The sequence below is a fragment of the Castor canadensis genome, chromosome 13, assembly GCF_047511655.1.
Source record: "Castor canadensis chromosome 13, mCasCan1.hap1v2, whole genome shotgun sequence".
NCBI classification, from domain to species: Eukaryota; Metazoa; Chordata; class Mammalia; order Rodentia; family Castoridae; genus Castor; species Castor canadensis.
The window spans coordinates 106,062,184-106,089,434 of NC_133398.1; the positions used below are offsets into that span (position 1 = coordinate 106,062,184).

The 27,251-nt window shown below is 46.6% G+C and overlaps 2 protein-coding genes across 4 annotated transcripts in view; one reads left to right on the forward strand and one right to left on the reverse strand.

Moving 5' to 3' along the window:
• The window catches only part of LOC141415550 (SHC-transforming protein 3-like), a 169,922-nt gene extending 160,815 nt beyond the window's left edge, over positions 1-9,107 (forward strand). For both annotated transcript variants that reach the window (XM_074052417.1, XM_074052416.1), the window contains exon 11: positions 1,534-9,107. In XM_074052417.1, coding sequence (XP_073908518.1) covers positions 1,534-1,662 — 129 coding nt within the window. In that variant the 3' untranslated portion in view covers positions 1,663-9,107. The remainder of the gene's footprint in view (positions 1-1,533) is intronic.
• A 269-nt stretch (positions 9,108-9,376) lies between these two features.
• LOC141415552 (sphingosine 1-phosphate receptor 3) lies at positions 9,377-22,394 on the reverse strand. Of its 2 annotated transcripts, XM_074052420.1 has the most exons (3): positions 22,258-22,371; positions 18,159-18,278; positions 9,377-12,926 (listed from the first exon to the last, which is right to left on the reverse strand). In XM_074052420.1, the coding sequence occupies exon 3, from the start codon at positions 12,780-12,782 to the stop codon at positions 11,646-11,648; it is 1,137 nt and encodes a 378-aa protein (XP_073908521.1). In that variant the 5' UTR covers positions 12,783-12,926; positions 18,159-18,278; positions 22,258-22,371; the 3' UTR covers positions 9,377-11,645. The 2 variants fall into 2 exon arrangements, with proteins under 2 accessions (XP_073908521.1, XP_073908520.1); XM_074052419.1 differs by lacking the exon at positions 18,159-18,278 and having other exon boundaries at positions 22,258-22,394.
• Positions 22,395-27,251: the final 4,857 nt, after the last annotated feature.

The following is a 27,251-nucleotide window of genomic DNA, read 5'->3' on the forward strand; positions in this document are numbered from 1 at the left end:
CTATCTTCTTTGTGGAGGTCCCTGTATTGGACTTTGAGTCATTTTTACTGGATTATTTGTTTTGTCATTGCTTAGTTTGAATATTTCTTTGTGTATTTTGGATAGCAGTGTCTTATCAGATGTATTTTTACAAAGATTTTTCTCCCAATCCATGGCTAGTCTTCTCAATCTCTTTTGAGAGTGTCTTTCACAGCACAGAATTTTTAAATTTTAATGAAGTCCAGGTTAACAATTCTTTCTTTCATGGATTGTGCCTTTGGTGTTGTACCTAAGAAGTCATTGTCAAACCCAAGGTGGTCTAGATTTTTTTCTATATTGTTTTCTAAAAGTTTTATAGTTTCCTGTTTTATATTTAAGTCTGTAATGCATTTTGAGCTAATTTTTAAAGGGTATAAAGATTCTGTGTAGATTTTTTTTCATGTGAATGCCCAGTTGCTCCAGGAACATCTGTTAAAATGTTATCTCCTCTTCATTGCTCCTTGTTAAAGTTCAGATGACAGTATTTGTGTGGATCTATTTCTGGAATCCATATTCTCTTGCATTGATCTATTGTCTATTCTTCCACTAATACCAAAGCATCTTGATTGCTATAACTTTGTGGTATGTCATTAAGTTTAGTAGTTGCCAACCTCCAAATTTGTCCTTTTTCAATATTATGTTGGCTACTCTGTATCTCTTTCTTCTCCATATAAACTTTAGAGAACATTTGTTGATACCCACAACATAATCTGCAAAGAATAGGATTGGGATTGTCTTCACTCTAGAGATCAGTTTGGGAAGAACTGACATCTCGACAATATTGAGTCTTCCTATTCATGAACATGGAATATCTTCTCCTTTTACTGAGTTATTTTTAATCAGACTTTTGCGGATTTCCTCACATAGACCTTTACATACTTTGTTAGATTTAAACCTAAGTATTTCATTGAATATAAGTACTCAATTTTTGAAGATGTTAATATAATTGGCATTGTTTTAACTTTCAAATTCCATGTATTCAATGCTGGTATAAATGAAAGTGATGAATTTTGTCTATTAACTTTGTTTCTTGGAACCTTACATAATTGTTTATCAGTTAAAGGAGGTATTTTGTTATTGATTCAGATTTTCTTCATAGACAATCATGCAGTCTATGTACAATGGCAGTTTTTTTTCTTCTTTCTTTATCTTTGTATCTTTTATTCCTTTACTTATCTTACTGTATGCAGGGACTTCCAGTTCCCTGTCCCAGTGTTGTCATGGAGGGAAGGAATAACAAAGGTGGGTCCATGGAACATTCCAGGGGTCAGTCTTAGAGTGTGGACAAATGAAACGTCTGAACTGGACAGCTGTCACTTGCTAGGGTTTGTGCAGAAAGCATCTCTGAGATAAGATATGGGCCCTTGGGCCCCAGGAAAACAGCCCTCCCATGGCCCCTTGCCCTTGGAGGCCAACTCAGATGATCCAGCTGACTTTGAGATGGTAGAGCATGGTATCTTCTCTTTATTTTCTGTCTGTGGGACATGCTTAACCTCCCCTTCATGTTCTCCACAGATCCGGACGAAGGACAGGGTCTTCGACAACATCAGCCATCTCATTAACCACCACCTGGAGAGCAGACTGCCCATTGTCTCTGCTGGGAGTGAGCTCTGCCTCCAGCAGCCAGTGGAGAGGAAGCAGTGAGCCGGCCCACCTCCTCCTGAAGCTGTGCACCAGGTCAGGAGGTCCTGGGGTTGATTAGTCTCCAGTTATGGGAACTGAGGCAACTGCCTGTGGGCTCAGCACCTTCTTCAAAAACCCCCAAAGGAAGGTTTCCTTCGAGTTCAAGTTTCATAAACTTATTCCAGATTTCTCATATGCATATTAAAGGTGTATATACCTATACATCCTGTACAAAATTTCCCTCTATATTTATATTTTTTAAGATTAAGAAAGATGTAAGACTAATGTTCTGTGATGTATGTTTTTAATGAAAAAAAAAAGTGTGGCTGAAGTTGTCCAGGCAGAAATTTAACTCACTTGATCTATTCCACTGGGAAAATTTCACTTAGAAGGTGTAACCTGAAGTTTTACCTAATAAGCACAATACCAGGGGAAAAGAGAAAAGCAAAAGGCGCCACGATAAATCATGATAAAATAAGGCAGCGTGCTGCCAGACAATGTGTAGCCCTACATTTAAAGTACCATGTAAACTCTGGTTCTGAGATATGGTTGCATTGCTGATGGCTGATGGGGAGTCAGCTTCTTCCTTCAGCCATCCTCCTATGCTCTGCATTGCATGCTGTTGTGCCCAGGATTCCACCTCTGAACCAATTCACCATGGCTTCACTAAAGAGCAAGTGGCACCCTACCTCCCCTGGGTCATGCTGATCATGAGAACCTGTTACCCTTCACCCCAGTCCTGTGAGGGTTTTTGGGATTTGTTTGCAGCCAAATATGGCACAAAATAAGGCTCCTCAATCAAGGTCTTAGTTGATAACTGCTTCCCTGTTTTCACCCATTGAAAGATGAAATGAGTATCCATAGAATGTACTTAAGGTGAGTTCTTGGTCTGTACCTTTCTAGCCAGTGGGCTGTCACTGAAATTTCTCCCCCTCCCCCTGTATTCAATAGACAAAAAAAAGCACGTGTAAGAGCCCTGCAAAGGCAGATACAGGCAGTCGTGCAGAGTTCGGTCCTGGAGACACACACACTGCCCAATACTCCTGGCTCTAGAGTCTTTGGAATCATTAGAAGTTTTGCCCCTGGAGTGAGGGGTGGTGAATCCCTTGCTCCCCCTCCTAAGGTTTCCCAGTGCTCCATGGAAAAGACTCTTTGTGTTCATTCTCTGCCTTTCAAATCAAAAGCTGTCATTCCATGATGGATCACGTGGAATTAAAAATTAGCAGTGTTTATGACTTTTTAAAAAAAATCTGGGCTTTGATTACCCTGTGACTTAACAGATGTTACACAGATGTTACGGCTTTTGATGCAGAGATGGTGGATTCATTTGTTGGTTGGTACCTCTTCAGACAGCTGCAACCTTAGCTCTGGTCCCCGTGAGATCCCATGGCTTGTGGCACCCCTTGTCAGTGGAACAGAAGAACATTCTGCACACACTTGAGAGTTGGATAGTGATAAGCTGGATGCTTTAAAAGCAGTGAGTCACAGTTCTGCAAAGTTATAATGCTAAGTGTGGCTACCCTGTTTTGGGAGGACAGGGTGGAGCTAATAGGTAGGGATGGATTGGGGCAGATTCCAGGCTTTACACACACACAGAGGTTGCTTTGGAGTTTTCAAAGTTCTGATAAATCCAGGCTGAGAATGGAGTATATCTTCTTGAATGTTCAGTGATGGACTGAAACTCAAGAGAGCCTGGCACTAGTGTAAACACCCGCTGCTTCCTGAGTGGTGTTGGTTTCAGGCACAGCATGCATGCAAGCATCACTGTATTCCCCTGTCCCCAGAAGGCTGTGCTCCATACATGCACATATACACAGGTCTGACCCTCTTGTGTGTGGATGTTCTCTACACATATGAATGTATGAAATACCTCCTTTCAACAGTCTTGGATTCCTCACTTGTGTGAGGCCAAAATGCTGGTGCTCACATTAACACTGGCGAAGTAGGAAGCAGAAGTTAAGAACCATGTACACTGTAAGGTTTGCACTACCTTGTTTTCCTCTTGAGGGAAATTCAGAGGTAGTAATCCATAGTGGTAGTAGCTCTGAAGTCAGTGCTGATTTTTAGGTTGGTAAGTTCTCTCTATATAATATTTTGCATGGGAATCAGTGTAGAAAATTGGGAGAATTTGAGTCAAGTTTTTTTAAATTTTCAATATTAATTCAAAATACATCATTTTGATCTCCAATTACAAGATTGATCACATTGGAATAGTGCCAAGTGAAAAGATTGGCATTCCTTTTTCACTGTCAGAGCAGATGTCAGACATAGCAGATGGCAGCCATTTTCTAGTCTCTGTTCCCTTCTATTGGTAAAGTGTTAGAGCACACAGCTCTCTCATCTCTTCCTTCTGGCCCCACGCAATGGGGCATTCTCCCGAGCCTCACTTACATATGGGGAAAATGAGGCTCGCTCCAGGTGACGAGGTCAGCTGGCAGCAGAGCTATCCTGCTCCCTCGACATTAACTGAGTGCTGCCGTGTGCCACCCTGCAGCTCAGGATTTGGAAGCAAGTCCAACAGGACTTCCTTCCTACCCGGCCTGGGCTGCTGCCCCAAGGCTCTCAGACTGCATCTTTGGCTGGATGCCAGAGCACTGCCGAACAGCAAGCCAGGCAGAGCAGCACTATAGGTGCATTCAGGGGCTCCGATCCCCAGGGCACAGTGGCTGGGCCACCCTGAGCCTGTGGGGCATGCCCAGGCCCTGCTGCCCCTCCCATGGTGGGCGCCCCACCACTCCATCCAGAACTCTGCTTCTGTTGGGAGTATAAGATGGGGTCCAGCAGTCTTAAAACAGCCTCTTATTGCCCTTTCACAGTGACTCTACTGACCAATGGCCCCTCCCTCCTGCTTCTATCCTGTAGGGACATTAGCCACTCTTCAAATGGCATCTGTGTCCTATGAGGATAGCTGGGACCCCGTTGGGGTTTTTTATCGTGGTCTAGTCAGCCTTGGTTCTTAACCACCCAGGTTCAACTGATTGTCTCCCGTAGCATGAGGTAGACAGTCTGACAAACAGCGTGACCAAATGATTCACTTTTAAATCCTATGGTTAAACTACCAAGGGTGCAGCTTTTAACATTTGAAGGACCATGGAGCTGGGTGCCTGCTCAGCTTTGAGGGGCACCTCTTTGTTCAGGCCATCTCCTATGTTGGGTAGATGGACCAATGTCCCCCTGAGTAGTGGCAGAGAGAGTGGTGGACAATTTTGAATGAAGACAGAAAGCTGATAAGCCATGAGTGGGGGTAAAGGTCTAACATGGAAGGAAGGATAGGCCCAGAGAGAAGAAGGCACAAAAGGGTCCAAGGGCTTCGGGCCACAGTTGTCATGTGTCCAGGCTCCATGCCAATCCTTGGGCTCCTGAAGTTGGCCTGAGCTCCTAAAGTGAAGTTTTTCTCCCTGGTGGCATCACTTTGTTGTTCCATTGTCTGAGTAAGGCTTTAGTTCTCATTTCCTCTGCCTCAGAAACTACCTGAGGGTCAGTTCCATGTTCTCTTCCTGTTGGGCTGAGTTGAGCAGAAGCCTGAACTGCAGATCTCTGTGGGGGCAGTGCCAGCAGCACAGGACTCCTCTGTCCAGCCACAGCTCCAACACAGCCAGAGTGACCAGGCTGGTTGCTGGGTTTCTCTTGAGCTGTGGCTTGCTCTATGCCCACAGTGGGGGGCAGGGTGGGGATGATGAACACGTGCAATGCATGAACAGTTACTTCCTGGGATACCTCATTCACAAAAGCACACGCTGGTTCTGAGACTGCATGCTATCTGTAAACCCCTTCCTGTAGATGGTGACAGCCAGATTGAAAGTGGGTGGGAGGAGTGTGTAAAGATTACAAAATAAATCATTGCACCCAGACAAGTCTTTGCAGTGGGTTTCAATATAGCACTGGTTCTTGTGGAACTTGTAGTGTGCTTTCTAAGAAACCCAAAGTAGAGAAACCCTTCTTGGAACATCCTGAACACCTACAACTGTTGTCTTCATAGGGGATAACAGGGAAGGGTGCTTTACAAGGCACCCTAACAGCACCTCAGCTGGAGGAACCATTGTTTTTCAGATGAGCAAACTGGAGCCAAGTGACCTGCCAGGGGATGGCAAGGGTCAATGGCTGAATCTGGGAAAGAGTGCAGGACTTACTAAGTTCCTTGAGGACTTGCACAAGAAGCTCACCCCATGAAAATAGCACAGGGCACCATCCTTCTCAAATTTATATTCATATTCCATCTCAAAACACATGGAAGCCTGAGTCATTCAGATGGGAGAGGCAGGGCTTCTAGTTCCTCTGTTCGAGCTGGGGATCTTCCAGAAGAAGACACGAAAGAGGATCTTAGCATGTGTTGGTTATTTGGTGATAATCCCAGAATTGGGAAAGGAGGTTGCTGACCAGGGCAGTTCCCTCTGGAGCCCTGAGAGACAGGGCTGAGGCAGAATGTCGGACTCTCCACCAAGCCCATCATCCATGAAGGCTGTTTCCAGGGGCAATTTCTCCCATCCAAGTGCTAGCCAGTGACCAGCCTGCTTAGCTTTTGAGGTCAGACTTAGCCTCGTGAGAGCATTCAGAGTGGTATAGCTATAGACCTGGGATAATTTTTCACTGCCTGTGGACCCCCCAGCATACTCTGCAAGCTGGGAATTCCTTGGCTACAGGCAGGCATTTCTAATGAGTAGACTTGAGGTGGAGGGCAACCACCGGAACCATCTGGCTTCTTGTGGGTTCACCCAAAAATTGCAGGGCTCTGTTCCCTGAGGTCCTGACTCAGTGGGCTTGGAGTGAAGCCTGGAAATTTGCCTTTCAAAAACATTTTGAGATGATACTGATGCTGTCAGTCAGGAGTCTTGACTTTGGGAACCATCAACTGCTGACAGTATCCAGCCCTTCCCTGACTCTTATTGATATCTTTCCCCTCTATTTTGTGATTTTCACACCACTTCATGTTAGAAATCCCAGGACCCAATCTGTGAATTTAAAAGTGGAGGATTAATAACCACTTATAACTCAATGCACCCATTGCTGGCAAATAAAATGCCATCTGCCAGACACGATTTATTTATAATGGGGTTTATACATATTTATAAGTTTGCAAGCAACAAATGTAGCTTTAAAACTGGCACATTTTACAGCAGCCAGAAAAAAATTGCAACTTGATTCCAGGACTTGTGAATGTGGTTTATATATATATATATATATATATATATATATATATATATATATATATATAACTTCCATTGATCAGAGCGATATGCATCTCTGTGTGCGTGTGTCCACACACAGATAGGCTCTGTGCTGAGCACCTTGGGACTCCTCGGGTTTTGTAACTAACAAGGACAAGTAGGACTCAAGCAAGCATGGAGAATTTGGGGATTGACAGCTCCTGGAACCTGCAGACATAGGCAGGAGGGCCCTGGATACTGCAGGTTGCAGTACCCCAGCATAAAAGGAGCAGGAACTGGGCACAAGGACAGTGAGGGGGCACTGTGGGCCATTACAGAGGGACAAGAGGGAAGTCAGCAGGGGAAGACAAGGAAAAAAGGCCTACAGGTAGGATAAAGGTGGGAAGAAGGAAGAAGGAAGAGAAAACACCTGCAGACTTACATTTTTATCTACCCAGTAGCACACAGCACTTTTGTGCTGAAAAGGAGGCTGTCTCCATTGTGGTGTGTTTGGGCTAGTGATTGTGTTTCCTGGGTGTACTGCATATGGTCCACACAGCCTCTTGCTTTTCTAGCCAGCCTTCCTGGTCATATTTGTGTGTTAGTTACTATGTGGCAGGCCCTGCACTGGGGTTCCTGGGATGAAAATTCCAGTGAAACTTTGAGAATTCTGCTTGAGTTTATAAGCTAGTAACACACACACACACACACACACACACACACACACACACACGAGGGGGTTGGAGTGTGGCAAGCCTTATGGTGCTGGTGTGTTCAAGTTCAATACGACCACTGAGGTTAGGCACCAGTTTTGCACAGTAGCTGGTGATGTGGAGCAGCAGAGGAGGCAGAACAGACACTGGGTGAGGCAGGCTCAGGACTCACCTGGTCCTGGGAGGCACCAGGTCAGTAGGATGCTCAGAGGGAAGGGAGCAGCTCCCAGCCTTCTCTCTGCTGTCTCAGATGCCCCGAATAAGTGAATCCCTGAGACCCCAAACACACAGGCTCCTCCCCCTGGGATGGAAGAACCATCCTCACAGGGGAAACCATAGGAAACAAAAAACCCCACAGCTTTAAATGTCTATTTTGTTGGCTCACCTTGAGCTATTGTAGAACTATGCCTGGAGGGTGGCCTGACCTGAAGCCTTCGAGGCCACGAATTGACACTCAAGTAGACACTTTCACCACAACAAAGTTTCTAACCACTGAAATCAAGCGTGACAGTTCACAATATAGAAACGAACAACAAACCCACCTCTGAACACGAGTTCCTTTTTTTTGTAACAACTATGTGTGAGTTGCAAGCGGAATGTTCTCTGTTCATTTGACTATTGAATATAACTTGTTCCGGAATATTGTGAAATTAAGTATATGACTGTTTCTTTGTATTCAGAATTGAACATTTGGTGTTTAAATCCCAGGATTTGGAGATAGTGCCATGTAAAAACTAAATATGTAATAATGAGATATTTAGTAATTTTTTAAAAGCATTTGGGTGGCAAATTATACATACTGATAAATGATTACTGATTGAAGTGTTTGCTTCATTTCCATTGACTTTTGTAACACAGAAGAATTACTGAAGAAGTCTGTGTGGGTGTACACAATACACTCCTTTCTACCTTCATACTGGAATGGAAATGGCTTCTCGGACATCCCTCGGGTGGATGTATAACACCGATTTCAAGTTTTCTATCTTTGATGAAAGCTGACTTATTTGGCCACATCTTGGAGACTCATCTGAAAAGACAGGTGAAGATAATTGGCTTAGTCTCCTTCCGCCCCTTCAGGGAATCCATTTCACTCCTTCACGAAATGATGTGCTTTCCACTCGCGGGCCCTTCACTGTGGGTCTGGCACGTCCCCGTGCTTCTGGGATCGCCCGGTGGAGGTAGCACATAGCATCTCCATGTCATCACCGTGACCCAGGAATGACAGATGCCATTATTTAGGTAATGCTGCACTTCTCATTATAATTGGTCATTGGAAAATGTGCCTTTATCATCAGAAAAGTGGTACGTGCATTTCTGATTACGTAGCACCCCCTTTAGATATTTGACTTAGATACTGAAAACACTTGGGTGTTGAGATTTTGCACTTCTAGATACAATTTAAAAGCATGGAACTGGCAATGTAATTAGATGTTTTCTATAAAATGCACCTTGTTACACTTCTGTGAAAGGCTCTTTACCAGCTCAGAATAACTATGGCTCAGTGGTTGAGAGAAACGACCATTTTTTAATAGTTAATTGTTTCAGTGGCTATAGATGTAAGTCTGTTGGCAATAAAGACTGTCTTGAAAAGTCTCGTTCATTTGGATAACGGGTCTTGCACTGTCTCACAAAACAGAGGAGAGAGGTTTGAAACTTTCTTCTAGAAAATAAGTGTTCTCAGGCACTCCCCAGAAGGAAAGTGGCAGCTTAGTAGAGTGCTCTGGAGGGACCCTTGGGGATTCATGGCCTTGACAAGGATCAGAAGTGACAGATGAGCCAGGCGGCTGCATTCTTTGGTGAATCAGTTGTAGTAAGTGTTACCATCAGAACATATATTTATGCCAAACACCAGATGCTCTTTTCAAAGGACACAGGACAGAGAGGCTAAAACTTTTATTTGTGAAGGAGAAATCTAGAGCAAAGGTCTGCTCTGCCTGTCCACAACTCTTGCATAAATCACAGCCATGGAAGCAGAACCAGAGATCCCATGACTTTGGCTGTACTGTTGGAACGGCTCTCACAAATTCCTCCTATCAAATAGCTGTGTATTGGTCCTTTTCTTCAAAACAGTGGGATCTTCCAAAGCTGGTACAAATAGTGCCCAGTACACCAAAGCTTCAATAAAACACCATCTATGAGAGTGGGGAGGGATAAAGGTAAAAGGTGATTGGGGGTGCTAAGTGTTTATTTCCCAAATAAGGACAAAGGTACCAGGTGATTAGGAAGAGCTTGTGTGAAAGCATGGGCACAATCTACCACGTGGACTCTCAAGAATGGGCTTATATGAAGGCTTTCAGTTTTATTTCACAAACACACATTGGAAATAGTAAAGGTGGTTAACGGCAATGAGACCTGATGCATAGGTTCTCTGTGTTATGGCATTTGAAACCCTGTTTCTATCCTTCAGGGTGAAGGCTTTGACATGCCCTGCTTCTAAATTATCTCCAGCTGGCTAGCCAGTTAGGAAGGTGTGTATGGCTATCAAAGGTGATTGGGTTTTGCATATATCAAACGAGCAAATTACTTTTTTAGTATATTTTAAATTTTGATTGCTTAAAAGTTTTGAGTTTTCGCTAAGGACCCTAGGTCACACCACAAGCATGGACACCTCCTAGTGGGAACAGTGGGTGTGGCTAATGAATGAGAGCTGACGTTTATACTCAGGATCACGGGCAAAGTGTTGTTTGCCCAAGAGATCCAAGACCCCCAAAGCAACTCAAAATTAGGACAGACCAAGTCCTAAAGTCATTTCATTTTCCATGTGAAAATGCATTTTGGCTCCCAGATGCAATTATTTATTTATTTTTCCCCTAAACCTGGTGCCTTAATGATTTCCTTTTTTTTGGAGTGCCCTGGAGTTTCTCAGGCTATGTGACCAGAGAACCAGCTATTTTTCAGTGATGTAGAGAACACAGCAAAAACACAAAACAAAACAAAAAGAATGGCTGCACAGAGCACTGCCTTTCTCAGATGACATTCTATGTCGTCTTATAAGGAAGAGTCTTTGGTGAGCATGTGGACAATGGAAAAGTCCCGAATAAGAGTACGTGCCTCAGGTGATATTCCCGCATAAATTTCTTCTAGAAAGTCATTAAGACTGCTCATTCAGTTATTAACAAGGCACAATTCTCATTGAACCTACAAGACTTTAGGGGACGCTCATGAGGCTCCCGCAGGTGAGAATCCTTTTGACGATTGTGTTTGTTGGTGTTTTTACAAAGCACTTCACCCAGCAGTGGTGTGTACATGCGAGCTCCACACACCTGTTCACACCTCATCTGTGTACCGCGTGTGGAATCCTTGGCGAGGAGCGTGTAAGATGTCTTCTGAGCAGTTCCTTTGTAAACGGAGTGACATAGGCTCAGCTGATGTTGCAATGAAATCTTTCGGTATCATGTGGGAAACATCACAGTTCAGCTCTCTGAACTGTAATGCATCAACAGGCAGATGATGTTTTCTGACAATTCACGGCTCTCACAGTCACGGACAGTGTCTGCTCTCAAAACTGCCCACGGCCCCAGCTCCTTGGTGGAGCCTCCACACATCTAAACTGGCCTCGGACAAACCTTTCTATGAATATAGAAGCCTTAAAACCTTGCCTAGCATGAGATCTCAGATCACTCCAGGGAGGCAGGGAGTGGCATGTCCACTTAATCATGCCATGTCCTTGTTCCTGGTGCTGTAGTCAGAACACATCTGTAGAACCAGTTACATAGATAGTTATGTGGCCTCCACTTGGCAAACGCCTGGAACACAAATCCCATACAATATGGTCATGGATAAATATATGAGCACCAATTCTATGCATAATAAATGTAGTGTGAAGTTATCAAAAATCATCATGTGTATCCTGCATCACTACCTTCCCTCTCCTTCAACAAGGGAAAGTGATGTCTGGGATTCAGTGGAAGGCAGGAGATAATGTCAGCAGCTGAGTACATCCTGAAGATGCTGGGGCAGGAAACAGACAAGGCACATCTATATTGAAAGTAGATGGCAACTCCTTGTGTCCCTTCCTCGGGAGACATCCACACTGGGCAGGCTGTTGGGCCACATCAAGCAGATTCCCCAAGTCAAAGTCTTTAGGGGCGCACAGGGAAGTGCCATAAATAAGAGTGTGGCTGTAGAGATGGCCTCATGAAGGTGTTCACTTGCACACGACCCCGTTCTGAAGCATTCTGTTTCTGTCAGTGATGCAGGGAGAGGTGGCTGCACGGGGCAGGTCTTCCTTGATCTTTGGGGAGTGGCTGCTGTTGTTGCTGGTGCTCGATTTGCTTCTGCTTGGGTCGAGTGCAGGTTGCATGGGCGAGTTATGGGCCCCCTGGCTCCTGACCAGGCAGCTGCAGACCAGCCGGAAGAAGGCACGCCGCATCTCCTTGCTAGCCAACGTGTAGATGATAGGGTTCATGGCAGAGTTGAGGACAGCCAACATGATGAACCACTGATCCTTGAACAATATAGAGCACTCCTTCACCCTGCAGGCCACGTCGATGAGGAAGAGGATGAAAAGGGGGGCCCAGCAAGCGATGAACACACTCACTACAATCACCACCGTTCGCAGCAGGGCCATGGACCGTTCTGAGTTGTTGTGGTTGGCCACCTTGCGGCTGCTGGACTTGACCAGGAAATAGATGCGTGCATACAGGATAACGATGGTCACCAGGATAGCTATAAAGATGCTGATACAGAAGGCAATGTACTTCTTGGAGTAGAGAGGCAAGATGGTGGAGCAGTCAGAGAAGTTCTGCAAGCAATTCCAGCCCAGGATGGGCAGGGCGCCCAGCGAAAACGCAAAGAGCCAACACATCCCAATCAGAAGGAAGACACGGTGCTTCTTGTTGGCGTCATAGGGTCTCATCTTGATCATTGTCAAGTGCCGCTCAATGGCGATGGCCAGTAAGCTGCAGGTGGATGCCCCGAGAGCCACGAACATACTGCCCTCCCTGAGGAACCAGACCGTCAGAGACAGGCTAAACGTCTTTTTGCCTGACATCAGAATGTTGACCTTGTACACTATGCCTGCCAGCAGGTCACAGAGAGCCAAATTGCCAATGAAAAAGTACATGCGGTTGTGAAATTTATTATTTTTCCAGATGGCAATCAAAACCATCAGGTTCTCCAAGACAATGAAGCTGCAGATGACCAAGAAGAGGATGGTGGTGAGTGTGCTGCCCTTGGGGGGGTCCCGCAGCCTGCCTTCCAGCTTACCCACGTAGTTGTAATGTGCCAGCAGAGTCTCATTCCCCAAGATGGGCAGGGGGCGTGGCCGGACTGTGGTTGCCATCCCTTGGCATTGACGGACAGTTAGCTCCACAATCCACAAGAGGGCGCCCAGGGAACATTCATTTCAGAGGACAGCCAGTGCTGCCACAGTAGCTTTGGGAATAAGTGCAGGCCCGACTCCAGCAAGGATGATGAAAACAGGCTCCTGTAACAAGATGAAAGGAGTGGGACCCGTGGATAAAGTGAACACATAAGGAGCCGTGCAAAAAACAGTGCTTTAAGCATTGGTTGGGTAGGGCTGCAGAGCAGGATCTTAAACACAAGCCAAGTTTGTAAGTGGTTGACAGAGACCAGGGTAGAGTTTTAATGCACGAATTACTTATTCATGTAATCAAGGCACACAGAGCCCCAAATAAAGCTTCCACTTGGATATTTCGAAGCACCAAGAAATGCTAACGGGTTAGCCCTCATCCACCACAAGGGAGCTGGTAAACCATTACCCTTAGTTATCCAGGGACAAACAGGATTGTCTCAGGACAAAACAAAACAAGAAAACCCAGGACAGAGTCAGAATGGTGCCCACTGGACTTCTGAGACCACCCTGATGAGTTTGGGGGAGATATACTAGGAGGTGCCCATACTTCCTCTGGATGGGCCTTTGGTCTATCTATCAGAGAGCCCTGAGGCCTGACCATGCAGCCATGGCAGGAAGGACAGCCTGAGGCTAAGCATGGCCTATGTGACCACTTCACTGTGCAAAGCTGAGCTTGGAGCTCAGTGAGGAAGGAATACAAACCCGTACAAATGGAAGAAAAGGAAAGTGAAGCACGCCATGTGAGTTTTGAGCTTTGAGCATGGATTAAATGCAGAGGTCCAGGCTGGGCATGGAGCCCAGAAGGTCCTGGGTTCTATCCCTAACACCATGAAAAAAACCAGAGGCCTAACTGTTAAGTATAACTGCGTCGATGCATCTAGGCCAGAGGACACAGTGTATCTGGGGGCCCTATGAGACCTGAAGGCAGTGAGTCCAGCACCCGGTCAACAGGGTCTTGACTGGGATACTTCCTGGATGCGTCCACCTGACCCCAGTGCTAATCTTGATCAGCCTCCCGTGATACAGATGATGCTGACCCAGCGATTAAGGTGGAAGTTGTTTCCAGTGGACTGTCTTACTTTTACTACCACGCAATATACGTACATATTTGTGGGGTGCAGAGTGGTTATTCAATATATAAATATGTCTAATGGCGAAATCAGGGTAATTAGCATTTCCACCTTTTTACACATTTATCATTTCTTTGTATTGGGAAGTTCTGAACTCCTCTTTTCTGGTTCTTTATAAGACATATCACAAATTGCTATAGAGCCACCTCATCTTGCTATAGAACACTAGAACTCATTCCGTACCCAACTGAAACTCTGCACACCTTACCCAACCTCCTTCCACTGCCCTCCCCACCACCCAATCTCGAGACACCGCTGTTCTTCCCTCTACTTCTGTGAAATCAACTTTTTAGCTTCTATGTGTGACTGAAAACTATCTTTCTAGATTCACATTTTTTCCATTTTTATTAGGATATATTTGTTGTACTGGGGGGAGTCATTGTGCCAGTACAAACGGCCTTACATTGTACATCGGTTAGATTGCCCACCCATCTCCCTCACAACCTCCTCCCCATCCCACCTAAAGCCCTTGCAAGAGGTTTCATCACTCTATTTCATGTAAGTATGTGAACCCATCAAACATATTCCTTCACCTTTATCTCCTCCATAGATTCACATTTTTAAAATTAAAATTATTTGAATATTTAAATACCTAATGAAGACCAAATGAAGTTAATTTAAAATACTCCACTATTTGTATTCAGTGAAGATTTGGTTACCCTCATAATGTTTAACCTGCAGCCCTAAATTTGGTTCAGAGACTGATGAACTGCTCTGCAACAAAGTAGGGGTCTGCATTTTGGGGTTCAATAGAATCTGAAGTTGTTTTGTTTTGTTTCTGGTAGTACTGGGGCTTGAACTCAGGACCTTGTGCTTGCTAGAAGCCTCCAACTCCAACAGAATCTGAAGGCCTCTGTTGTCCATGAGCTTTTCCACATATAAATTTAGGTCCAGTGAGGCCTTTGAATAACAGTGGCTCCTGCTGGTGGCTTTGCTGTGAGACTGAGAAGCTCTTGAGACCACAGACACCATCCAAGCCCTTCCCTTCCCACATCACTCTGAAGATCTTGGATTTTCCAAGATTAGGAAAAGACAGACATGGTTTCTTTGCAGAGATTTCTTCCAGTGTCCTAGAACTAGGAGGGGCTGGTAGTTTTGGAAGCCCTGGTTGCTGTCTGAAGTGCCATCTGCGTTCTGCCTGGAACTATCCCACGCTGTCCCTCCAGGAGAGCTGTCTGCATGGCATCACAGAGGGCTTAGGTCAAAGTCAGCTTGAATGCTACATGCTGGCAGAAACCTTTATATGTTGGCCAAGGTCCTCTTTTAACTTCAAAAAGGAATGCAGCCCAGCTCTGAAGCTGGGTTGCTGATGGAGGGAGTCACCTGCTCAGACCTCCCCTGCCATTCTGAGCTCACTGTACTGTGGCACACCTCTCCAGCAGCCCAGGACCTTGGGCCTCTGCAGGTTTTCCTGGACCCAGACAGGACAGCTTGGTGGGCAGCTTTCTTACTGGCCCCTTCCCATGTTCGCCTCTCCTGATTTTTATTTAATTCTTGTCTGTCCTTCAAACTCCCAAGTCAGATTCTGCTATAAGGCCAGCCCTCCTCCCCCAGGGAATTTCCCCTGAGGCTGCAAGTCACTTAAAAAAATTGCAAGCTCTCTTTTAAAGAGTAGAATTAATATGCAGCTGAAATTTTCTGAGCACTGACTATGAACCCACTAACATGTGGACTCTGCCTGATAGCTTATTTTACACTCTCACCTACACACTGAAGTTCACAGTCTCGGTCCCAGCATTAAAAGATGCTCAAGAGACGCTTGTGGCTTTATTATCGCTTGTCCACATGTTTCTTTATCTGTGATCAGTGACTGGAGAATTACTATTTCCATGTCCAAATGGGCAACTCCTGGGTTTGCTAGGACAAAGAGCACACCCAGTGCCATGTCCTGTGGGCGCTGTTCCCCCCACAGCAGTTGGGCTGCAGCTTTCACCATGATGCTGAATGGACCTGCATAGATGCTGGAGGGACTGTCCCATGCCCTGTCCCCTCCCTGCCAGGCTGTCAGCTGTGCCATCTATGCCACCACTGTGCCAGCTTACCTCAACATGTCCCTGGGCTATCTGCTCCACCATCAGGGGCTTCTGTCCCAGAAGCTGGCAAGCTTAGACAGACTGTGGCTCCGATGTCAACGCCTAAAGCCCTGCCTCCCACTCAGTATGACACCACGTTCTCAGCGTTTCAGGTGATGCGGGTATGCTTATAATTCAGACTGTTCTTCTGCTGACTCAGCTTGTCTCCTGTATCCACTTTCTCCCACTGTAATCCACACCCCACTTTATACACCCCATCACTCCCTTGGAAGTTTTGAACACCTTGGATGTTGCCAAAAGTGTGAACAGAAGGGAAGTGAGTCCCTTTAAATCGACCAGGTCCGACAGGATCTGTTAGGGACAAAGAGCACAAGACTCTGCAAGCGCTTATCTTTTTCTTCTTTCCACCCCACCCCCCACCGATCTCTGTTTATAGGGATGAACGGAGCAAAAGAAGAATAAGCAAACAATAAAAACAAGTAACCGGCAACCCAATAACCCCAGTAAAAATAATGGAAGATGTGCCAGAGATGCATTGAGACCATGGACATTCTTTCCCATTAATGCTTGAATTCTTGTTTCTCTTAATGAAATATTAATCACTCATGGAGCGTTACTTTTACAGAATAGCTTTTGTTAAATATGAATTCTCTATGACTGGAAGATATCTGGTTGTCTTTGGAATCCAAAGGTATATTTCCCCTGGTTAGTAATATTTACAAAGGTGGCCCCACCCTGAGAGTTAAATGCTAGGCTAAAAATCAAAGGCCAGATTGATTTTGGATTGATTTTGCTTGTGGTTATTGCACACAAGCAAATCATGTCATGGAGAAGTTCTCCTCTCCCCTCCCCTCCTGTCTTGTGGAGTGCCAGCCTTGAGTTTGTGGGAAGAATGCTCTGCCCCTCTCACTGTGCCACTCTCCTCATCTGCTAAGGGCAAGGTGGGGACATCTCAGTACTGCCACTGCTGGTCACTGAAGCTCTGGACATCACACTGGGAGGCCAGCCTGCCACACAGACAACCTTAACACCTGTGAGATCAGCAGCAGGATGGGCCCCATTCCTCAGGTTACCTAGTGCCTCTCCTGGTCACCACCACCCCTGAGGATGACTGGTGTGGACTTCTCCTCAGATGAGGTCAGCTTGCTTCTTCCCTTTGTATAAATGGAGCCCACAGAGACAGCTGCCTAGTACACTTCTCTAACCAGGACGCTCCCGGGAGTCATGCCTGTGGGTGCAAGCAAGTCCTTTTTCTCCCACCCAGCATGTGGCTGCATATACCACTATTCATTCCAGCTTGTGGACATGGGTAATTGCTTCTGCAGCTTCTCAGGGAGTAGTGCTGCTAGCATTGGTTGAGCCACTCTCTCTGCAATCACATGCCTGAATTTTTGCAGGTCACCTTTGCTTTCTGACTGGCCTGCTGGAATCTAAGGCAGGCCTTAACCATGACACAGAGGTGCTGGGCTTCCTGGAAGTGAGTACTTGTCCGGTCCATCCTGCAAAATGGATGTTCATGAGGGACAAGAGCGTCCCCACTAAGGGGAAGACTGATGCGGTAGAGAGACTTGTATTTTACTCTATTTGAAAGAGTAAGTGTCCAGAGCTGGCAGTGACATTGTAAGTTTGACTGCTAATTAAGCTCTTCCTGAACATTTAAAAAGAGACCCCAGTTCTGAGAAATACAGCTATGTGCGGACTGATGATGTTTGCATTCGGAAAGCTGAAACACATTCCAGGAGACGCAGAGGTCCAGGCAAGCTCCAGGGTAGAGATGCTCTCTCTCACTCGCAGTGGTCTAACCAATGCAGATTCCCTGACAGATCCTTGCTGGAGGGTGAGCAAGGATCCAGTACTCATTTCCAAGTCCTGCACTGATGGGTCCCCGACAGCCCGAGCAGACTCCTCACCCTCCTCCCTGGGCTTTGACAGGGACTGAAGTATTTCATGGTTGGCAGCACCTGCATCCTCAGTCACTCTGTTTAGTGAGAGCCTCTGTCACTTCTGGACTTCCCTTAGGACCCACGTTGGCCTCATTAAGCTCAGGTCACACAGCCTACCCCAAGGCATCTTAGCACCAAGACGTTTTCTTTTGTCAAGAAGGAGTAAGATGCCTTCTAGAAAATTATTTCACAGTGGATGACCCCAAGTTAGACCTTGCCAGCGCTAGGGATGCCTACCTTCCCCCACGCCAAAAGGAGCATCCCCAGGGGAGGTGGGGAGGAGCCAGATGGATTCCAGATGTGCTTTCCACACTGACGGTTCACTTTCTCCACACATCAGTTTAAAAAGTAAACAAACTATAAAAAGAAGAAAAAGGGGGAAAAAGAAAATATTTCTACAAAGCATAGCCTTTCCCCTTCACTCCCCACTCCCCAAAAAAGAAATTTCCTTTGGTCAGATTCAGGACACTGTATTTTTAAAAGGCATGTCCTCCCTGGGAGACCAACTACTTCACTGTTCAAATAAATGAAATTAAATGTTTGCCAACAAACAAGCAAAATTTCTTGGAAAGTATTTCCCTCCGTCCTTTTCCTCCCTTTTACTCTTTCTTTCCTTCTTTCCTTCCTTCCTTCCTTCTCTCTCTCTCTCTCTCTCTCTCTCTCTCTCTCTCTCTCTCTCTCTTCTTTCTGTTTTCTTCTCTTCCTTTCTTTTTTTCTTTCTTCATTCATTTACCAGAACTTAGAAAACAAATAGTGAGCTGGCCATTTCACAACTCCAGCAAAATTCCTTTGCTAATGAGTCTTTTTCCCTGCTCTGGTTTTCTTGGGTGAACTCGCTTTGCCTCCAGAGACAGTTTGTGGCAAAATGAGGGCTTGGCACGCACAGCCTCCTGCACTTGACACTTCAGTGAAGCGCCCTGTGAATGACAACCTGTGAAGTCAGGTGGAGACTTGATAGCTTACTTTTTCTTCTTCAGAGCATGGACATGACCCTGCCTGTCTAGTGGGGCTTGCAGCATCCTGGTGGCTTTTTCCCATGTCCTTCTCTTTAGCAAACAAGTCTCAGATGCCATCACAGATCTATGCCATCACAGCTCTATGCACAGATCTATCCAACTATCTTCCTGCGAATGTCCACCTGGTCTTCCAGACTTACCCATGGGAAGGCAACCAAATTTGCTGCACCCACCCCCCACACCCTACACCCCACTTTCCAGCATCTTTTCAAACCTTCTCTACTCTGCCCACTCTCAGCAAGGGGCAGATTTAATTACTACCATGATTTCCACAAAACAAATGCGGGTGTGCAGAAATAGGTTTTGTAAGGAAGTTAAAGACATACAGCTAAAAGGAGGCATCTTGCCCAAGAAGCCCATCTGTGGTCCCTCAGGTCACATCTAGTCCCCACAACAGCACATGCCTTCTGAGAAAACTGAGACTGGGGGAGGGGCATTCATCCTTAGTGGCAAATCCTGGCTGAGCTGGATGTCCAGGTCATCTGGTTCCAGCCCACCCTATCAGGGCAGGCTGTCACCTTCCTCCTTGTCCTTTAACTAGGAGGTGGTGAGAGCTTCTCTAATAGGCTCTAAGCCCAATCACATCTAGCTACAATGCTAGCAAAATGTTAGAATGCCATTCTAGGGGCTTTATTGAAATATTTGGAAAAGTCTGAAGCCAGGGAAATGGGGTAGAACCTTCAAAGCCAAGGAGCATGGACAACTGACTGATGGCCTCAGTGCAGCTGACACCAGCACAGCTTGTGGACAGGGGACACCCACCACTAATGCCTCATTCTCCATGGAACAAACTTTTCACTGACTTGATCCCAGGGCCATTGCCTGGACTCATAAAAAGAATGCAGAGGGAGGGGAGAGAAGGAGACTTTCTGCCCCATAGCAGCAACAAAACCAATAATTGAAATGTATTACAAACTAAAGTTAGATAGAATTCCATTCACCATATTTGTTTTTGTTTTTCAAATATCACATTATCTCCAAAAGCTATAGAAAATCTGTTCAGGCAGTCAATTCAACAGAAAATGCATGGCAAAGGAATCACATGAACCGGATCCAAAATTGCTAAGAAAGGAGTTATGAAGCTAGATGTGAAGACACAGAAAGGCTCAGGCCACACACACACCACAGTAGGGCAATTCTTAAGAGTGGCCCCTGAGAGAAACTAAAGCAGATACCTTAAAAGCAACTGAGGCCAATAGGAAAAGGGGACCAGGAGCTAGAGAAAAGGTGAGATCAAGAAGAATTAACCTAGAAGGTAACACACACGCACAGGAAATCAATGTGAGTCAATGCCCTGTATAGCTATCCTTATCTCAACCAGCAAAACCCCTTGTTCCTTCCTATTATTGCTTATACTCTCTCTACAACAAAATTAGAGATAAGGGCAAAATAGTTTCTGCTGGGTATTGAGGGGGTGGGGGGGAGAAGGAGGGAGCGGAGTGGGTGGTAAGGGAGGGGTGGGGGCAGGGGAGAGAAATGACCCAAGCCTTGTATGCACATATGAATAATAAAAGAAAAAAAAAAAAGAGTGGCCCCTGGGCTTTGGCAGAGGAAAAGGGCTCCTACCACAAGGCAACCCCATATTTTTCAAGATTTGTGACATGTTCAAATTTTCATTATTTTTGTCATAAAAATATTTAAATAAACTGTGGGTGTTGAAGAAGATGGAAGTGATACCATGGAATTAAGTATTTTAATTTCTAGAAAGAGGAAAATTGGTTCCTCAGTTGTGAGAAATCAGTCATGATGTCAATACTTAGATCTTCTTTTACAGGAAATGGGAGTTTCTGTCATCCAAATAAGGTAGAAAATCATGAGAGTCCTGTACTTCAAAAAATTCACAGATGTAAAGAGGAAAATGTATTTTTCAGAGATGAAAACTGGCTATGACATCATTCTCACTGTATCTTAGGAGAAGCTGTGAAGGGCTGGCTTGCAGGTTACATCTCTGGTGTCAGAGAACAGTGTTCATAGCAGATGCCATGTATCAATCACAGAGTTCCTTCTTAGGGTGGAATATGGTGCCATGTTCTCAGCCTTGTAAGCTAAGCTGCTTTTAGAACAGCAGTTACATGCTTCTTTGAAGTACACCATAATTCACTTAGTAGGCCCAATATGAATGTTGGCTGGTTTGCGGTTGAGAAAACCCAATGTGTGGTTCTACTAAGGCAATAAAATTATTTATCCCAGCATTGAGCTCTGCATCAAGTAGGAAAATGTATAGACCTGGACACTTCCACAACTCCACAGGCACAACATGCACCATCACCACCACCACCACTTATACCTGTTAGAGAACCAGCTCTGGCTATGGCCATTCTTGTCAGTCATTTACCTGCAAAACATAATCCTCCACTGTACGTTCTAGGAATAATAGCTTTGTTAACCCTATCTGCAAGATTTTTCCATCTATGAAAAAAAAATATTGAAAGGGTAAATTACGTGCATATGATTATCTACAACAGCCAAGCTTTCTAATGTCTGTCTTGTAGAAACATGCAGAACTCAGGAGGTCTCAGAGCTCTGGCTAGGGACGGGTACCTGGTACAGGGGAGAGCCTTTGCTCGTGCTACTATCTTTCCTTATTGTAATGTTCAAATCAAGTGCATTCCCTTTAAAGTTCCACAAGAAGTCCCTCTCTTCCATCTAAATATAAAAACACCACAAGGAAATATGCCATTGGGAGTGTCTGAAGCCAGAGGGGAGGAGGGGGTGGGGAGAAGTTCAGAGACCCCGCAGTTACAATCTGCAAAGTGCCTTCCTAGGCTTTATCTGTTTTGACTGTAAGATAGCAGTTCTCTGGGAACCTCATTATTGAATTGCGGGGACTTTGTCTTCCAGCTCCAATCCTTACAGCCCTAATTGTCTTGTTTGAGAACTGCTAGAAAACTGGAATGTGGCTAACATAACCTAAAAGAAGAAAGGCCACATCCCTCCCCGACCCCCAGTCCCACTTCTCCTAGGAGGGCACCTAAGTGTTTAACTGTCCAAGGAAAACGTGAACTTCTCCATGTCCAGCCATCTAACATTATTCGGGTTTTTCAGATTCAGATCGCTTAAAAATCTCCAGTTGTAGCTGAAAAGGAATTGTGCCCCTCTGCCCCTGCGGTGGCTGGGTCACTGGAGTGGATGACGGGGCGGGGGAGGGGGGATGCTGATGTGGAGCGCCCTGGCGGCTGCAGCGCGCTCGTGCGCCCAGGTCACTATCGCGCCCTGAGTCGGTTGGAATTTTGTCTGAAAAGTGGATCCAGTGGTGCCCCCAGCCCACTCCACGCGTGCTCGGTGTTTGCGCACCCCCAGGACCAGTCTCGCCGGCTCACCTCGTCTGGAAAGGGCATTCGGGCCACAGGCATCCTGGCAGGGGGCGCACGGCGGTGCCGGGGTGGGTGCCGCTTCCTCGGCTCAGGCTCCAGTCTCGGGGCTCGGGAGGTCCCTCCTGGCCTGCGGTCCCTTTGGGGCTCGTCCTGCCTCCTCGCTCAGTTCTGGGCTCGAGTCGAGGCCGGCTCAGTCTCTGCCCCCGCGCGAGTCCCAGCGCAAACTTTTCCAGCGGCCCGCGGGGGCGGGGCCCCGTCCGCCCTCCTCCGCCGCCCCGGCCCCGCCCCTCTGCCCGTCCCGGCCCCGCCCACTTCCCCACCGTCCCTTCCCCCCCTCCCCAGTCTCCGGGCGCCCCCGCCCGCCTAGCACCCAGTCCGGCCCATCTTACCTGGGCAGGATCCTCACCCCGCGTGGATGCTACCCCCATTCATCACTCCACATGGGGGCTCGCTCGACTCCCCAGAACGGCGGGCAAACTCCATGTGTCGCCTCCGTGAGCCCCGGGACCTAGCAGGGACAGACACTGAACCGGGTCAGCGGGCTGGGCTTGGGAGGGCACCTGCCGAGCAGGCAGCAACGAAGGTCAGCGTCAGGATCGTGACCATTTCCGTCTGAAGTTGACTGACCACCGGCTAGAACTTATAGGTGAGCGTGTGGCGACGCCAGCGTTTCCTGTGCACGTCTCTCTTCTTGGGCAGCCTTCTCCCCTCGCGTGCCTGCCTCGTCCTTCTCTGGGCTCGGATCCTCTAGGCGCATGCTGACCACCCTTGGGCTTGGGAGAAGCACGTCAGAGCTCAGACCGCCCTCCTCCCCAGAACGGCCCCCTCCTGCGCTCGGCTCAAGGATTGGCCCCTATGTGAGGATAAATGAGATAACACCAGGGAAGTCCTCAGAGACAAGAATCCCTGGGAGAGAATTGCCAAATTGTCAGAAAGCACAGGCCTTTGGTGCCTGAACACAGAAACAATCCTATAGGCTTTGGGGAGAAGTGAGGAGAAAAAGGAAAAGAAGGAGGGAATTGGATTCATCTGGCATACACTAAGGCATCCTGTGCAAGCCTTGGCCTACTGTGTTGTTCCCTTGTGAGAAACTCAGGCTCTCAGGGACATGACCCCTGCCCAGACGAAGAGGACTCTGTCTGCCTCAGTGGTAGTGTGGTGCCCTTGACCTCGGGACGTCCCCAGTCATTTCACTTAATCTTATTTGCCTAGCCTTCCAAATTTTCTCAGAGTGACATGGGATGGTAGTAGAGCCCCCACCTAGCAAGCATGAAGCTCTGAGTTCAAATCCCATAGCCACCAAAACAAAAGAAAAGTTACTCGTAAATTTGCTGAGTGTCAGTGGTTGCACAGCTCTGAGCAACCATTTCTGTCCCAAATTGCAAATGGGATCCACTGGGTCTTCATTTGTTCGACTTCTACAGCATCAGGTCAAGGAAAGGAGAGGTGAGAACACGCTCCTGTGGCCACTCATCATGGCCAGGTGGCACACAGCAGTTTCTAACCCTACCAAGACGCTCGGTTGGATCATTGACAATTCTGCTCATTCAGTTGCTTCCTACTATGTAACAGTCATTGCTGGGCTATTGGCTAAAGTTTGTTTTGACTGATACCCAGTCTCCAATTCCTGAGAAACTCTGTAACCTTTAAATAACAAGGTGACCATGAATTCCCCAGTGATGGCTCTAAAACTGGCCTCAGGAATCACACCCCAGAAGCCCTGAGAAATAATGGGGCTTTTTACTCCTACCTATAGGTTCCGCTAAGACGGACCAAGGAGTTGACCCATGACCTTGACCACGTGTCCTTGAAACCCTTTCAATGAAGCTTCTTTTCCCCAACAATTCCTAGTTGTCATCTCCCCCCTCTACCCGCCTGCCTCACCCTCATCCCCACCTCACACCTCTCACTGACTTTGCCCACTGCTGTCTGCTCTCCTGTCTCTGGATTTTAAAGCTCAGACACTGGACCCTAGCAACTGGGCTCTGTGCCCACAAAGACCTCCTAAAGACAGACATCCCTCATTGCTTCTCTCACAGTCCCAGTGACGCCTAGTCTTCACTTCTGCTAGACTGTAGTTCATGAGAGACAGCAGCAACTGGATGAATGAATGTCAGTCCCTAAGCACAAAAGGAACAGGGAAATGAGGAAGTCCTCCTTCTGCAGCCATCAATGAAATGATCAAGTCAGGCTGTGCATGGGCGTGAAGCCCTTAGGTGGAAGTGTGCAGGTTCATCACCTGGTGCTTACTTGAAAAGGATAAAGGCTTTCCATTCTCCATGGAGACATCTGGTGGGTGTGATGGTTAATTTTTGTGTAGCAACTTGCCTGGGTTACAGGGTACCCATATTTTTAGTCAAGCATTATTCTGAGTGTGTATGTGAAGGTATTTTTAGATGAGATGAACATTTGAACTGGTAGACTGAGTAAAGTAGAAAGCCCTCCCCAGAGTGAGTGGGTCTCACCCAATCAGATAAAGGCCTGAATATACCTTTGTGAAGACAAAAGGCCAAATCTCCCCCAGTAAGAGCAGATTCTTCTGCTGACTCTCTTCAGACTGGGGCTCTTCCTGGTTCTGCAGAAATGTAGATTGCTTCAGACTCCAGCTGGGGCACTGGATCTACAGATGTTGGATCCATTAGCCTCCATAATTGTGTGAACCAGTCCTTAGTAGATGTGTGTGTGTGTGTGCCCACGCGCGAATGCCTGTGTATCTCTTGTTGCTCTGTTTCTCTGCAGAGCCCTGCCACAGTGGCCCCAGGAAAAGGGCAGACCTTTTCGTAGATTGGGCCGCTGTGGTAGAAAGCAGCCTTCGGCAAGTGACTTAGGTCTTGTGGTCACTCTGCAACTTGATAGACAACCCCAAGCCACTTCCTCTCCGCTGGCTTTCTCTGTAAGACCCTGGGAGAAATACCTTTATCATGACCTAGATGTGGACTTGCAGAATGAAACTTGATCCTATGTATGATAGCCCTGTTTGGACCCAAGGAAGCCTGTGACTCACTGCCAGAATCCTCCAAGGGAGAGAGCTCATTCGGTGGCAGAGATGTCTATTAAAGCTGAGTGACCACACCACCTGGTCCCCATCATCCCACTCCTGCTCTGTCTCCAGTCTCCATCCTTGAGGCCAGAATAGTTTCAGGAACTATTCTTGCCACACTTCATATTTTATAAGGATGTTTCTAGTGTGTGTAGAGTGTGGGCGTGTGTGGGTATAGTCCAGAAGTGTGTGATGTGTGCCAATACTTACGTGGTGTGTGTGAAGGGTGGCATGTGGCATGCCTGTGATATGTGTGCTCTATGTGTTGCATGTGATGTGTGTTTGTCATGCGTGTGTTATATGTGGGGTGTGTATGTGCTGGGGAGGGAGGGAATGTGTCAGATCCTTCAAGGAAAATGTATACAAGTACCTTAAGGTATAATAAGAAATCAATATTTGGCCTTTGGGGTTCGGTTCTGCTGACAGATCTCCTAAGTACTTGGGATTTTCTCTTTTCTTATGCTGATGAGATGACTGGTGGTTGGGGACCCTCTTGGTTTTAGGTTGGGGAGAGCTGGCCAGAAAAGCCATCCGTATGATTAGAGACTTGGAACTTTTGGTTCCAGCCTTTGATCTCCAGAGAGGGGAGAGGGGCTAGAGGTAAGAGTTGCCATCAGTGGTCAATGATGCGTCTGTGTAAACTCCATAAAACCTCCATGTCACAGGTGGAGGGCTTCCAGGTGTGAGCACTTGGAGGTGTCCAGAGAGGGCACACGAGTTTCATGTCCCTCCCCATACCTTACCCTATGCATGTCTTCATCTGGCTGCTTCTGAATTCTATCCTTGTAATCAACCACTAGTCTAGTTAAGAAAAAGTGTTCCGTGAGTTGTTCAGGAAAATTGTCACACCTAAGAAGGCTCTGCTTTTGTGCAGAACTCCTGGATTAGCATCTATCTGGGTGGAAGTGGGAACAGTGGTAGGGGCAGTCTTGAGCAACAGACCCCTTCACCTGTGGGGTGCTCATTGACTCTGGGTAGTCAGGGTCAGAATTGTGTGGTAGGACACTCAGAGGGCCTTGAAGAACCAAAGGACTGGCTGGTGTTGGGATGCATGTGTTGTTGGAAACAACCACCTGGGCCCACAAAGATGCCCTATGGCCCCAGGATCTGCAACCCAAATGTTTCTGGCAGCCAGCAGGAGAAGACCGTGTCCCAGGCAGACAGTGAACATCCAGCTTCTCTCATGGGATGCCTGCCACTCTCATCCCAGCCTCAGCTCCTCCATTTCCCTCTCTACCATGCTGGGATGTCAGTCAGAGGGGATCTGCAGGATGCTTCACTGAAAGTCCTTGGTGACATTAATTCTTTGACCACTTCTTATTTCCTCCTTGGCTCTTGGCATTTGTGTCTCTGGCTCCTGATGTGACTCCAACATGTGGCACCTTTGTGCAGGACAGTTCCAGGGTGACCATCCCAGCTTTTACTGGGCACACCCATTGGCTGTTTCAGTAGGAATGAATTTCCCTTGTGCTATACTTGAAAAAGTTTAGTACGATAATTAAGGTATTGCTCGTGAGGCAAGAGGAATGATCTGATCACCCACTGGCTGGAGCTGAGTGTGTCTGCAGGCATTTTAATCCACGAGACAGATTCTGTACATACTCACAAGATAAGATGACTTGATAGTCCTTCAACTGAAACCAGCAAGAAGGGTGCAATCCCATTTGTGTCGGCATGTGTGTGAACCTGTCATAGAGTGTGATGCTTCGGTGTCCACAGGGATTGTTTTCAGAACCCCTCAGTTACCGCAATGTGTAGATGCTTGAGTCCCTGAGATGAAAGGGAGCATTGCTTGCATATAACCTAGCGCACCCTCCTGTACACTTTAAATCCTCTCCAGATCACTTACAGTACCTGAGACAGTGCAAATGTAATAACAGTTGTTATGCCGTATTGTTTAGAGAATAATGAGAAGAAAAACATCTGTACCTGAACATAATTTTTTCCTAATATTTTCAAT